Source organism: Sturnira hondurensis, unplaced genomic scaffold (assembly GCF_014824575.4).
Source record: "Sturnira hondurensis isolate 20B ecotype Veracruz unplaced genomic scaffold, ASM1482457v3 Scaffold0008196, whole genome shotgun sequence".
Classification (NCBI taxonomy): Eukaryota; Metazoa; Chordata; class Mammalia; order Chiroptera; family Phyllostomidae; genus Sturnira; species Sturnira hondurensis.
Genome location: NW_028080827.1, coordinates 12,551,763 through 12,564,289, shown reverse-complemented (window position 1 = coordinate 12,564,289; position 12,527 = coordinate 12,551,763). Strand labels below are relative to the sequence as shown.

General features: G+C 41.4%; 1 protein-coding gene across 6 annotated transcripts in view; it reads left to right on the top strand.

Annotated features, from left to right (window-relative positions):
• The window catches only part of SLTM (SAFB like transcription modulator), a 48,886-nt gene extending 36,806 nt beyond the window's left edge, over nucleotides 1–12,080 (top strand). For all 6 annotated transcript variants that reach the window (XM_037053993.1, XM_037053994.1, XM_037053990.1 and 3 more), the window contains 4 exons: nucleotides 1,735–2,049; nucleotides 2,158–2,299; nucleotides 7,104–7,264; nucleotides 11,036–12,080. In XM_037053993.1, coding sequence (XP_036909888.1) covers nucleotides 1,735–2,049; nucleotides 2,158–2,299; nucleotides 7,104–7,264; nucleotides 11,036–11,144 — 727 coding nt within the window. In that variant the 3' untranslated portion in view covers nucleotides 11,145–12,080. The remainder of the gene's footprint in view (nucleotides 1–1,734; nucleotides 2,050–2,157; nucleotides 2,300–7,103; nucleotides 7,265–11,035) is intronic.
• Nucleotides 12,081–12,527: the final 447 nt, after the last annotated feature.

The following is a 12,527-nucleotide window of genomic DNA, read 5'->3' as shown; positions in this document are numbered from 1 at the left end:
CCTGAGAAATGACCACGGAAAACATATGAATCATTGAAATTTGCCTTGTGGACCTAAAGAGTTAAGAGTCACAACTCTGGGCTGATTAGATAAGTGTTTAGGTGACGGTTTTCTGTATTTCAGGAAACCCTCAAAGACTAGACTGCTTATTCCAGAACCTACACATCCTAGCAGCTTTCTCTTTTTAAAGAAGACAGTTTATAGCCACACAGGGTCAACCACAGCTGACTGTTCCACAGTCAAGATTTACTCTAATGGACAATTCAGCTGGCCCACCTATGTCTATGCTTGCTTTTTACAAAAATTTTAGATCCACACTTTTTTTTTAAATAAAGAAGCTCTGGGCTTCAAAAAATATAATAGTTGATTTTGTTGCTGCTATCGGGAAGTGGAGAAGACTTCTCTCCAAATGATGAGTCATCTAATCTGCTTAGGAGTTACTCTAAGGAAAAATAGTCACCCCATTGCAAAACCTTGTTTTCCTTTACTTTAAAAAACACCTTCATTTTATTCATAGATTTTATGAACTATCCAAATATGCCTATGAATATCAGCAACTTCCCTCAGTCATTTCAATTTCTCATGTGCTTATAATACAGAATTTACAGGGGACAGCTAAAGAGGATTGTAATATGAAGAAAAACAAGGAATCAACAAAAATTAACATAATAACCTAGATTTAAACAAAAAGGATGTTTGTATCTTGGGTAATATGATCGAACTTCTCATCTAACATCACTACCAGTTTATACTAGATGACTCCCTAGTATATGAATGAATATCCTAGATTTATTTTTTCTACCTTTGATGCAAATGTATTAAAAAATTATTTCTTCAATCGGTTTTCTTTCTCCCAGTGCTGGCATTTAAAGCTGAGTCACAGTATTTAGCTCTCATTACTTGAGAAAATATTAAAAAATTTTAGGAAAAGACAGTGGATTCATTTTCATATACCAGTTGTTGGGGTAAAGTCTCCTTTTGGGGATATTGGTGCACAGAACGTTTTTTCTTGTCTGAGTTACTGCTTTCTGGTCTCCTCATAGACAGGTAATTCCCAAATGTCACATAGGCCCCGATTATCTTGGCAAAGCACTGCAGTTCCTGCCATACAGCACAGCAGTTTCATCTGTTTTTTTTTTCCTGTCTTTTTTTTTTTTAAGTTCTCACCTGAGGATACATTTATTGACTTTAGAGAGAGAGGAAGCGGGGAGAGAGAGAGACATTGACCAGTTGCCTCCTGTACGTGCCCCAACCAGGAATCAACCCACAGCCTTTCGGTACATGGGACGATGGTCCCACTACCTGAGCCACCTGGCCAAGGCGCACATTTGTTGTTTTTTAGCAGAAATATGATTTGGTATTCAAAATTAGTTTAATTGGCCACCATGACAGGTTAAGTAGGTTGGCTTTATTCCTCAGCCTTTCATACGCAGGGCGAATGCAGAGAGTTCTGGGTACCTCAGCTGTTAAGAGCAGTGAGATCTGAGGTTGGTAGTGGTTTGAGTGTTTGATGGAATCCCTCCTGGATGCTGAGAAACCAACCTTCATGCCACACATTTATCTCAGTTTAAAAGATTATGAGTTATTATAATTGTGGATTTTTTGGTGGCTTTGCCTTAAGGTAATTTTTTGCAGGAGGCATATTTATTGTAGGTTATGCAAATAAAGTTAAGGAGAATAAGGCCAAGTAAGTACTTACCAGAATCTGTGTTCTTTGTTTTGGATAACTAATAGGCGAGAACGCTTTGTTGGTCAAAGTGAAGGGAAGAAAACACGTCCGACTGCACGAAGAGAAGATCCGGGTTTTGAAAGGTATCCCAAAAATTTCAGTGATTCCAGAAGAAATGAGCCTCCACCATCAAGAAATGAACTTGGAGAAACAGACAGGCTCGAAGTACGAGGGGAACGAGATGAGAGGAGAACCGTGATCATTCACGACAGGCCTGATATCGCTCACCCTAGACATCCTCGAGAAGCAGGGCCCAATCCATCTAGACCATCCACCTGGAAAGGTGAAGGAGGCGTGTCCGGTGACAAACGGGAAACAAGGTATTGGCGTGGTTTCTAATGCCTGGTTGGTGGTATACGATGCATTCGGGTTTTTAAACAGTTAAAGTAGAATTTTGATCATGTGTGTTTTGGGGTTTTGTTCAACAGGGTCGAAAGGCCAGAACGATCTGGGAGAGAAGTGTCGGGACACAGCGTAAGAGGGGCTGCCCACGGGAGTCGCAGTAACGCTTCTGGCTATGGGAACAGAGAGGGGGACAGAGTCGTCACCGACCGAGGAAGTGGAGCGCAGGTAAATGCTTACAAAGTTTTATTCTCTCTCTCTTTTTGTGAAACTGTTTTTGGAGAGAAAGGAAGGGAGGGAAGAGAGAAACATCAATTGGTTCCATGGATTTATGTGTTCATTGGTTGTTTCTTGTATGTGCCTTGATTGGGGATTGAACCCACAACCTTGGTATATCGGGATGGTTCTCTAACCAACTGAGCTACATAGCCAGGGCTTAATGTTTGTTCTCAACTCTTGAAATTTAGAGGACTTACCATTTTGTTTGTGAGGTATATTCATCTATTAGAATAACTGAGAAACTGTAAAAGATGTTACTACTTTTCATATTTTACTGTCAATAGTTGAACTTCAGTAGTCCAAAGAAGTAGGATACTAGTCCAAATTACTGAAATTCTTGGTAATTTTTTAAGTTAAACTTCCTGCAGAAATTTGAGAATTATTACATTTAGGAGATGAGCTTTCCTAAGGGCTTTGGTTTTATTTCTTTTTTTAAAATTATATTTTATTGATTATGCTATTACAGTTTGTCCAGATTTTCCCCCCTTTTCTTCCTATCACCCAGCAACCCCCACTCTCCCCATTCCCTCAGGCAATCCCCCCACTGTTGTTTATGTCATGATCGTGCGTATAAGTTCTTTGGCTGCTCTGTCTCCTGGGCTGTACTTCACATCCCCATGGCTATTCTGCAACTGCCTATTTGTACTTCTTTTTTTTTTTTTTAAATATTTTATTTATTTATTTATTTATCTTTAGAGTGGAAGGAGAGAGGGAGAGAAACATCAATGTATGGTTGCCTTTCATGGGTTCCCTGCTGGGAGTTGGCCTGCAGGGAACTGGCCTGCAACCCAGGCATGTGCCCTGACTGGGAATCGAACCGCGATCCTCTGGTTCGCAGGCCTGTGCTCAATTCACTGAGCTACGCCAGCCAAGGCCGCCTATTTGTACTTCTTAATCCTCACCTCTTCACCCATTCTCCTCCTCCCCCTCCCATTTGGCACTGTCAGGTAACTAACTTCTTTTCTCTTGCTTTTAAGAGTCTCTATTTATCTTTAACCTTTGGCCAGGTAACTAACTTCTTTTCTCTTGCTTTTAAGAGTCTCTATTTATCTTTAACCTTTGGCCTTTTAATAATGATGTGTCTTGGAGTGGGTCCATATGTATTCATCATAGTTGGGAGACTTTGTGGTTCCTGGATTTGCAAGTCTATTTCCTTCACCAAATTTTTTTCAGATAGATTTCCAGTTTTTACTCTTTCTCTTCTCCTTCCAGCACCCCTACGAAGCAAATGTTGAGTCTCTGAAAGTTGCCCCAGAGACTGTTTATACTATGCTTATTTTTTTTTATTCTTTTTTCTTCTTGTTACTGGTTGTTTTTTGGTTTCTTGTTTCAAATCATTGATTTGATTCTTGGCTTCATCCATTCTATTGTTGTTTCCCTGCAAATTGTTCTTTATTTCAATTAGTGTATCTTTCATTTCTGACTGGGTGTTTTTTGTGCTGTAGAGGTCCTAACTAAGTTCCTTGAGCGTCCTTATAACCAGCATTTTGAACTCTGCATATGACAGATTGCTTATCTCCATTTTGTGTAGGGTTTTTTTTTCTGGAGTTTTGATCTCTTCTTTCATTTGGGCCATGTTTCTTTGTCCCCTTGTTTTGGCAGCCTCCATGTGTTTGTTCCCACGTATTAGGTAGAGCTGCTTTGACTCTGTGTCTTGGTAGTGTGGCCTGTTGTAGTAGGTGTCCTGTAGGGTCCAGTGGCATGGCCTTCCTTATCACCCAGAATTTTGATCTGTTCTTTTATTTGGGCCATTTCTCTCTCTTTCTCTCTTTTTTTAACATTTTTATTTATTTATGTTTAGATAGAGGAGAAGGGAGGGAGAAAGAGGAGAGAAACATCAATGTGTGGTTGAAACATCAATGCTTCTTGCACACCCCTTACTGGGGACCTGGTACAATCCAGGCATGTGCCCTGACTAGGAATCAAACCAGCAATCCTTCGGTTTGTAGTCCAGCACTCAGTCCACTGGGCCACATTAGCCGTGGTTGGGCCATGTTTCTTTGACTCCTCATTTTGGCAGCCTCCCTGTGTTTGTCTCTATGTATTAGGTAGAGCTGCTATGACTCCCTCTCTTTGTGGCATGGCCTAATGTAGTAGGTGTCCTGTAGGGGCCAGTGGCACAGCTTCCCCTCCCATCCAAGCTGGCAACTCTCGTTGTATCCTTCATGTGGGCTGAATTCTCTTGTAGTTGAGCCTTGATTACTGTTGGCAGATCAGTGGGAGGGATTTACCCAGGCCAGTCAGCTGCATCCATTGACCACCAGCCCCTCCCCTGCCTGGAGATCGCAGGGGCAGGGTGGTGCTCCAGCGTGATCTGTAGCTGTCCACTGGGTACACAGGCTCTGGGGTTTCCTGGGTGGTACAGGCCAAGGTCAGCTGCACCACGACCTGTGTTTTGCCCCAGAGCAACCCTGCCTGAGCTATAAAGCAGTATGAGGTGGCTGCTTCTCCTGATGGGCTTGGCAGTTCCCAGGCGAAGTCAACCGTGAACCTAGGCTGGCTGCTGCTACTGCGAGGCCTTTGGCCACCTAATAGGAGGAACAGGGGCCTTGGGGCTCACTGAGGCCTGCTGTTGCTTGTTTGAGAGGATTTAGGAAGTTGTGCAGCATGAGCCAAGACCAGCCATCATATTGAAAAGCCACTGTTAACAGCTTGGGCAGGCCCATAAGTTGGATATGACAGTCTTGGGCAATCTCCAGTTCTAGCCAGGTTGACGAGTCTCAGATATGGCACCCACCTGCTAGCTCAGTGGCTCTGTAGGCAGAGGGTTCAGATAAGGGACAATGGTCTCTGCTTGCCTTTCTGTCTGGCAAGAAGCTATCCCTGCAGCTCTCACCTTGATGCTGGACAATTCAGTTCTTCCACATGTGCCACTGGTGCCTTTCAAGTTGCTACTCTGGGCTGGAGGTCAGAGGAAGTGAATCTAAGTCTGTGAGTCCATGTGTGGGTTCTTTAAGAGGAATTGCTTGGGACTCTAGCAGTTTCTTCCACCAACTCAGTGCCTGCTGGTTTTTGCAGCCACAGGTTATGGGACTTATCCTCCTGGCCCTGGAACCCTGGGCTGAAGGGCCTGGTGTGGGGCTGGGACTGTGCACTCCCGAGATGTCCTTCTCGAAGTTTTATCTAGCACAATGGGTGTGTGACCAGCTCGTTTTGCATCCCTTTTACCTATGGATGGATTTTTTTTTAAATTCTGAAGTTGCCAGACTTCCATTCAACTCTATTTCTGATGGTTCTAACAACAGTTGTGCTATAGTTAGTTCAGTTGTAGTTGTGCAAGGAGGCCAGCTGTGTTCACCTGTGCCTCCACCTTGACTGGAAGTCAGCCATTAAGTAGCTTTAACTGTAAAACTGCAATAAAAATGTTGTAGTTTTAGATTGCTTTTGACTCTTGTTTTACTTTGTTGACTTGAATATTTTTGAGTAAATGAACCGGGACGGAAGAAAGTGTCTTCATCACTCAAGCAACTATATTGAGCAGAAACTTTTAACTACCATATTTTTTCGGACTATAAGATGCGTACCCCCCACCCCCATTTGGGAGGAATAATGGTTGTTCATGCTGCTGTTGAGTTCTTTTTACATTTACATTGGTGAAATATTATGTTATTTGTGGTATTAAATATTTCACCACATTTTTTCCTATTTTCCTCCTTTTAAAACCTAGGTACGTCTTATGGTCTGAAAAATATGGTAATTTGAAAGCATTCTATTGATGATACACTGATATATGCATTGAAGTAACACATACAGAATATCATCTCAAGTTACACATAAAAAAAGTCCTAGAGTGTGTGTGTATCCATCTTCAACCTGCATTATACTCTGATGCTGTTTTATATTTAAATAGAAATACTAGGTTTTTTTCAGGACCTTTCTTTTTTACCAGAAAAACTTTTAAGCCCTTGGCATTTTAGCTAATAGAACTATATACTTTCCAGTTCATCTAGAGCAATTATGAAACAGATTTGGGCCTGATGGTATTATAAGCTATAATGTTTCTAATAAGTGAAACATTCAGTAGATCACTTCATCGAGGTGTTTACACTAAATAGGACTTTAAGCCTGGGTATATACGATCAGATATTCTGCTTTGTTTAGAGTAAAACTTTAGGCAGTCTCATGGACAAAGTCCTCTGGATTCAGAAGTTCTTTTAGGAAAGGGGTTCTCTCTCTAAGGTACCTTTAACTTTGTGTTTTTGTAGGCTAAGTATCATAATTATGACTCGTCCTTCCTCGGAGTCTTAGTTCCAAGGCCTTTGTTTCTTTATGTTCAGTACGCTGTTTTTCATTGTCATGGATGGAAGACCTTGTCCAAGCCATAGCACCAACAGTTCTAAGATAAGATAACAGCTCCTGTTTTATGTGTTCGTATGTTGGTCTTATATCTTTTTTTTTTTTTATCTTATATCCTAATTTGTCTTAAGGTTAAGACCTCTCACTATGCCTTCTTACATGTAAATATAGATCCAGGCATCATATAGAGATGCAGAAACACTAACGTGTCAAAAAGTACATGGGTGCTAGAAGGTATAGAAGTAGCAATTACAGTGCTGTACCATTTCCCTCTTATCTTACCCTGAGTAGCTTCTTAATGCAAAGTGGTTGGAAACCCTTATATGTGCTGTTATATTATTAAGTCTTTTATCTTCTCAGACATCTTACTAATTTGTTTCTGCATTAAAAGCACACTAACATAAGTTGGTGTGCGGCTGAGGTATCGTGACTTCTCTGTTAATGTTCTCTTCACTAGCACTATCCTGAAGAGCGACACGTGGTTGAACGCCATGGACGGGATGCCAGTGGACCAAGGAAAGAGTGGCATGGTCCCCCTTCTCAAGGGCCTGGCTATCATGACACAAGGCGCATGGGTGACGGCCGGACAGGGGCAGGCATGATAAGCCAACATGCGAGGTAAGTAGCTAACTCGTTAAGAATTTTCTGCCAGTGTGCGACCAAACCTTTCTTCTCTTCTGAAAGGTCATTGCAGCTTCTGAGAGACTGAATAGTGATGACCCTAGATCTGCCCCAATATTTCCCCTTATTAACTACACGTCTCCTTTGGGTTTTATGCAGGGTGTTAATTTTTGCCAGTTTCTATTCCCCGGTATCAGTTAGTTGATTGGCATTCTAGCATATTCATCTAGATAGAGGTGTGTGAGTAGGTAATTCAGAATCTAGTAGTTAATGAACATTGACTTCAAGTTGGCACCATTTTCTTGTTCCTAAACATACCTAACATTCCTAAAATTCCTAGAAAGGAAGAAGAAAACTGAAAATATGTTTTGCTTCCTCCCTTTTCAAATATTATAACTCCTGCAAAACTTTTGGGCATTTAACCTAAGGCCGGTTCATATGCTAAGAGATGAGCTTTATTTTCTCTCGCACAGACACCCACTGTGGCCCCAGTGCGGCAGGTCTTTGGCCTCTCTCTCTGTGGCACGCCCATCTTTCTGTCTTAGGAGAAATATGGGCTCGGCTTAGTAACCCAGGTTACTTTGCTATTGGCTGCATCTGCCATCAAATGTGTTTATTTATACTTGTGCCTGCACAGTCTCATCACTCATTCTACCTTTGGTTTTTATAGGTCACCGATGCCTTTGTTTCCTGATAAATATAGATTTCTTTGATACATAGAGATTCCTTTATTTTAGTTCTTAGGCTCCTCAGTGGATAAGCACTATTTCCCACCATTGCTTTTCCCTCTTTTGAAACGTTCCTCTGCTTCTAATGCATCATAATTTTCTTTCTGCCTTTTTTATTTCCTTTGCCAGCTCCTTCAAATGGAGCTCTGTATTGTGATCTGCATGTAAAAGCCCTGCTGTCTCCATAAATTCAAGGTCACAGGCAAACTCATTCATCTTGTTTCAAACCTTCATGTCCCAGTTATTGCCTACAGCTTCTTTTAATTTGCCAGGGCCACCATGCATCTCATCCCCCCGGACTGCAAAACCATGGGCCTCACTCAGATCTTTCTTCATTTCGAGTGTGAATTTATAAGTTTTTAAAAAAATTGTAATAGCTAATGCTTTCCTCCTCATTCCAGCTTCTATTTGATCTTCTCAGATTAATCTTTTTTGTGCTCCATTCACACTATTTCTAAATTTAACAATTGCTGCTGTTGTATTATACCATTTACTTACTCCCAAAACACAAGCAGCTTTTCTGGGTCACAGAAACTAATCCAGATTCTTCAACTTGGCATTCAGACCTTTCCATAAACTGGTTCTATTCTACTTATACCATTTCACTGTGGGTTTTTTTAAATATATTTTATTGGTAATGCTATTACAGTTGTCCCATTTCTCCCTTCATTCCCCTCCACCCTGCACACTCCCTCCCCCACCATTCCCCCCTTTTAGTTTATGTCCATGTGTCACAAATTCTTTAGTTTCTGAATTTCCCATAGTATTCCTGCCCTCCCCCTGTCTATTTTCTACCTACCATCTATGCTACTTATTCTCTGTACCTTCTCCCCCCTTCTCCTCCTCCCACTCCTCTGTTGCTAACCCTCCACGTGATCTCCATTTCTGTGGTTCTGCTCCTGATCTAGCTGTCCGCTTAATTTGCTTTTGTTTTAGGTGTGGTTGTTAATAACTGAGTTTGCTCTCCTTTCACCATTCATATTTTTTATCTTCTTTTTCTTAGATAAGGCCCTTTAACATTTCATATAATAAGGGCTTGGCGATAATGAATTCCTTGAACTTGACCTTATCTGAGAAGCACTTTATCTGTCCTTCCATTCCAAATGAAAGCTTTGCTGGATAGAGCAATCTAGGATGTAGGTCTTTGGATTTCATGACTTGGAATACTTCTTTCCAGGCCCTTCTTGCCTGTAAGGTCTCTTTTGAGAAATCAGCTGACAATCTAATGGGAACTCCTTTCTAGGTGACTGGATAAGGAGAACTCCTTATCTCTTGCTGCTTCTAGAATTCTCTCCTTCATTTTAATCTTGGTTAATGTAATTATGATGTGCCTCGGTGTGTTCCTTCTTGGATCCCCCTTCTTTGGGACTCTCTGAGCTTCCTGGACTTCCTGGAAGTCTGTTTCCTTTGCCAGATTGGGGAAGTTCTCCTTTATTATTTATTCCAATAAGTTTTCTTTATTAGAATAAGGAAAAAAAACTTGTTGCTATTCCTATTCCCCTTCTGGTACCCCTATAATTCAGATATTGGAATGTTTAAAGATGTCCTGGAGGTTCCTAAGCCTTTCCTCATTTTTTAAAATTCTTGTTTCTTCCTTCTTTTCTGTTTGGTTGTTTCTTCCTTCTGGTCCACTCCATTCATTTGGGTCCTAGTTTTGTTTCCATCACTATTGGTTCCATGTGCATTTTCCTTCATTTCACTTAGTGTAGCCTTCATTTTTTTCATCTAATTTGCGACCAAATTCAACCAGTTCTGTGAGCATCCTGATCACCAGGGCTTTGAACTGTGCATTTGATAGGTTGGCTATTTCTTGGTTGCTTAAAAATATTGGCTCTGGGGCTTTGATCTGTTCTTCCATTTGAGCCTCTCCCCCCACCCCAGTTGGTCACACCTGTTAGGTATGAGGGGCTGAGCCTTAGGTGTTCACCAGAGTGGAGCAACCCAGTAGCTGGGTTTGATGCTGTATTTGGGGGCGGGGTCAGAGAGGGAACAATGGTTCTTGCTCTGCTGTCTCTCAGATTTCAGTCCCTTCTGCTGCTTCCCACAAGAAAATTGGGCCCTTCTGGTGCTGGTTCCTGGGTGGGTGGGTTTATGCATGTTCTAGGACCCTGTAGGTCTCTCCAACGAACTCTCCTGTGAGGCTGGGAGTCTCTCCTGGCACCTCAACCCCCACAGGTGTTTTCAATCAGTGCTTTTAGGCTTTATTTCCTGGCACTGGGGCCCTGGGTCACCCAGTCTGTCTCACTGCCCATTTTTTGCCTGGTTTATCTGCACACAAATGTGTGACCACGGTCAGCCAACCTCCTTGTCCGCCTCACTGGGTCTGCTCATTGCCACCCCATGCCTCGGGACTGTCAGCCGCCGCCTGTGCACCCGGGTCCACCAGCCACCGCTTTTTCCTGCTGCGACCGCTTTCTGCCCCTCTTACCTGTCTGGATGAATGGTTGTCAGGATTTCCATACAGTTCAAGTTTTTGTCAGTTCTGGTTGCTTTTTTGTTTCTAAATTTTTGTTGTCCTGAATTTTGGCTGTGTGAGGAGGCACAGTGTGTCTACCTACACCTTCATCTTGGCTAAATCACTGTGGGGTTTTATCTCCCAAAATTGTTGTGGGGCTTTTTGGTGGATCTTTTTCTTGTATCACTCATTTGTACCTACTGTGTTGCATTATGCATACAAAAAATTCCAGAAACATTTCTTGAATGACATTCTATAGGTCAGAGGTTCCACCTCCCAGTTGATGGGTACCGCACTTTGAGAACCACTGCTCCAGTCCGTTCATGTGCATACCATACATACGTGCTTGGCCTACTCTGAGGCAAGTTCAAGTGCTCAAGTTCACATTCTTCCTCCACCATTTATTACTTGCTCTGTGATCTTGTACCTCCACATTTCAATTCCTTCATAAGTAAAGTGAGACTGTTGAGAACAGTGAATTTCTTGGTATGGCTAAAGTACAAAGAACAGTGCCTGGTAAGTTATAAGCAGTTTGTAGTTATTAACTGTAATTATTTGTTCTTTTTTTCTCTTACACCCTTCCAGTAATGCCTCCCCAATTAATAGAATTGTACAAATCGGTGGCAATTCCATGCCAAGAGGAAGTGGCTCTGGATTTAAGCCATTTAAAGGTGGACCTCCACGACGGTTCTGAAAATTAGTGCTCTGCCATGGATTCAGGATAATTTATTGAAATCTCCAGTAAACTGTACTTGACTACTCACGAAGAGGACCTCTGACTTGCTTGAGACTTTTCTTTATTTCTCCTTTTTTAAAATTTAACATGATTGCTTTTCTCAATTTTGGAGAAGATGTTTAAATAGTTCTGTTGTAACTTCTAATAGTTTTGTGTATCATTCAACTTTTTTTCTTGTAGCACCAAGACATGTCTGAGAGGGTTGGAGTCGAAACCATTTTGCCGAACGCAGTGTGGATATAGAGTAGTTTGCAGCTGTGGTAGAAGTTTCATTGGCGGCACTTGCTCTGTGGTACCAGGCGGTAGAGTTACTCGTCACCAAGCATTTTCAGCCTTCATTTTGAAGGCTGTCTACGTTTAAAAAGTCTGCTGTCCAATTTTTAGAGAATAAGATTGTTCCTTGCATTTCTGAGTATTATTTAACCTATTTTTGCAGAAGGTACTGTTACATTAAATGCATCTGTGTATCCTGGTTTTAAAAATGTACTCTTTTTGAAATAAACCTTCATATTCTATATAGTTGCTAAAGCGTTGAGAACCTTTTTAATTGTAAAATGAGAACTGATCTTCAGTTTAGTATAGCAGCATAGTTATTCCGGTTTGCATGGTATGAGACCAAATAGATTAATGAAACCTTGGCCATGAGGTTTGTATCACTGAGATTCTTAGACTGAATTGTGCAGGTAAGTGCACTTTTAGGTAATCTGTACCATTTGATGGATAAATTCCAACTTTGGGAATTATGTGGGTATTGATGTTTCCATATTCCCAACTATGTTGAGAAGTGGAAAAGACCCCAGGCTCTAGACTAGTGAATCAGATGGGTTTTGTAAATACTTGTATGTGGGAAGGCATTGTTGTCTCTTCGTGAAATAAAGTCCACACTTAGAACTCTATGTGTCTTTGTTTCCAGCTTTTTAGGTGTTAGTCCTCCAGCCCTTTCTGGAGTTAAACCCAAAGAAATTGACTAGGTTTACAGCTATGAAGGCAGTCTTGGCTTGGTTCCTAGGAAATAAACCTGACTTTGACTCTTCACCCCAATAGCTGGGCAATATACTCTTTTGAAGTGCTAGAGACTTATCCACTAATCTTAGGGCTTTTTTTTTTTAACGCATCTTTTCTAAGAAAATCCTTCAAGGTAAATCTGAAGAGCATCTCTTAAAGCCTCCCATATCCCTTTATATAAATCAGTGACTTGTAATCCAAATCTTCTAGATTCTTGGTAAATCAAGCAGTCTCTTTGCTCATACAAAAGTAAGAGATGGCAGCAAGTTCAGCCATCCAAGTTCAAATCATTCGTCTACGATTTATTAGCTCTGTGATCTTGTACAAGTTACTATT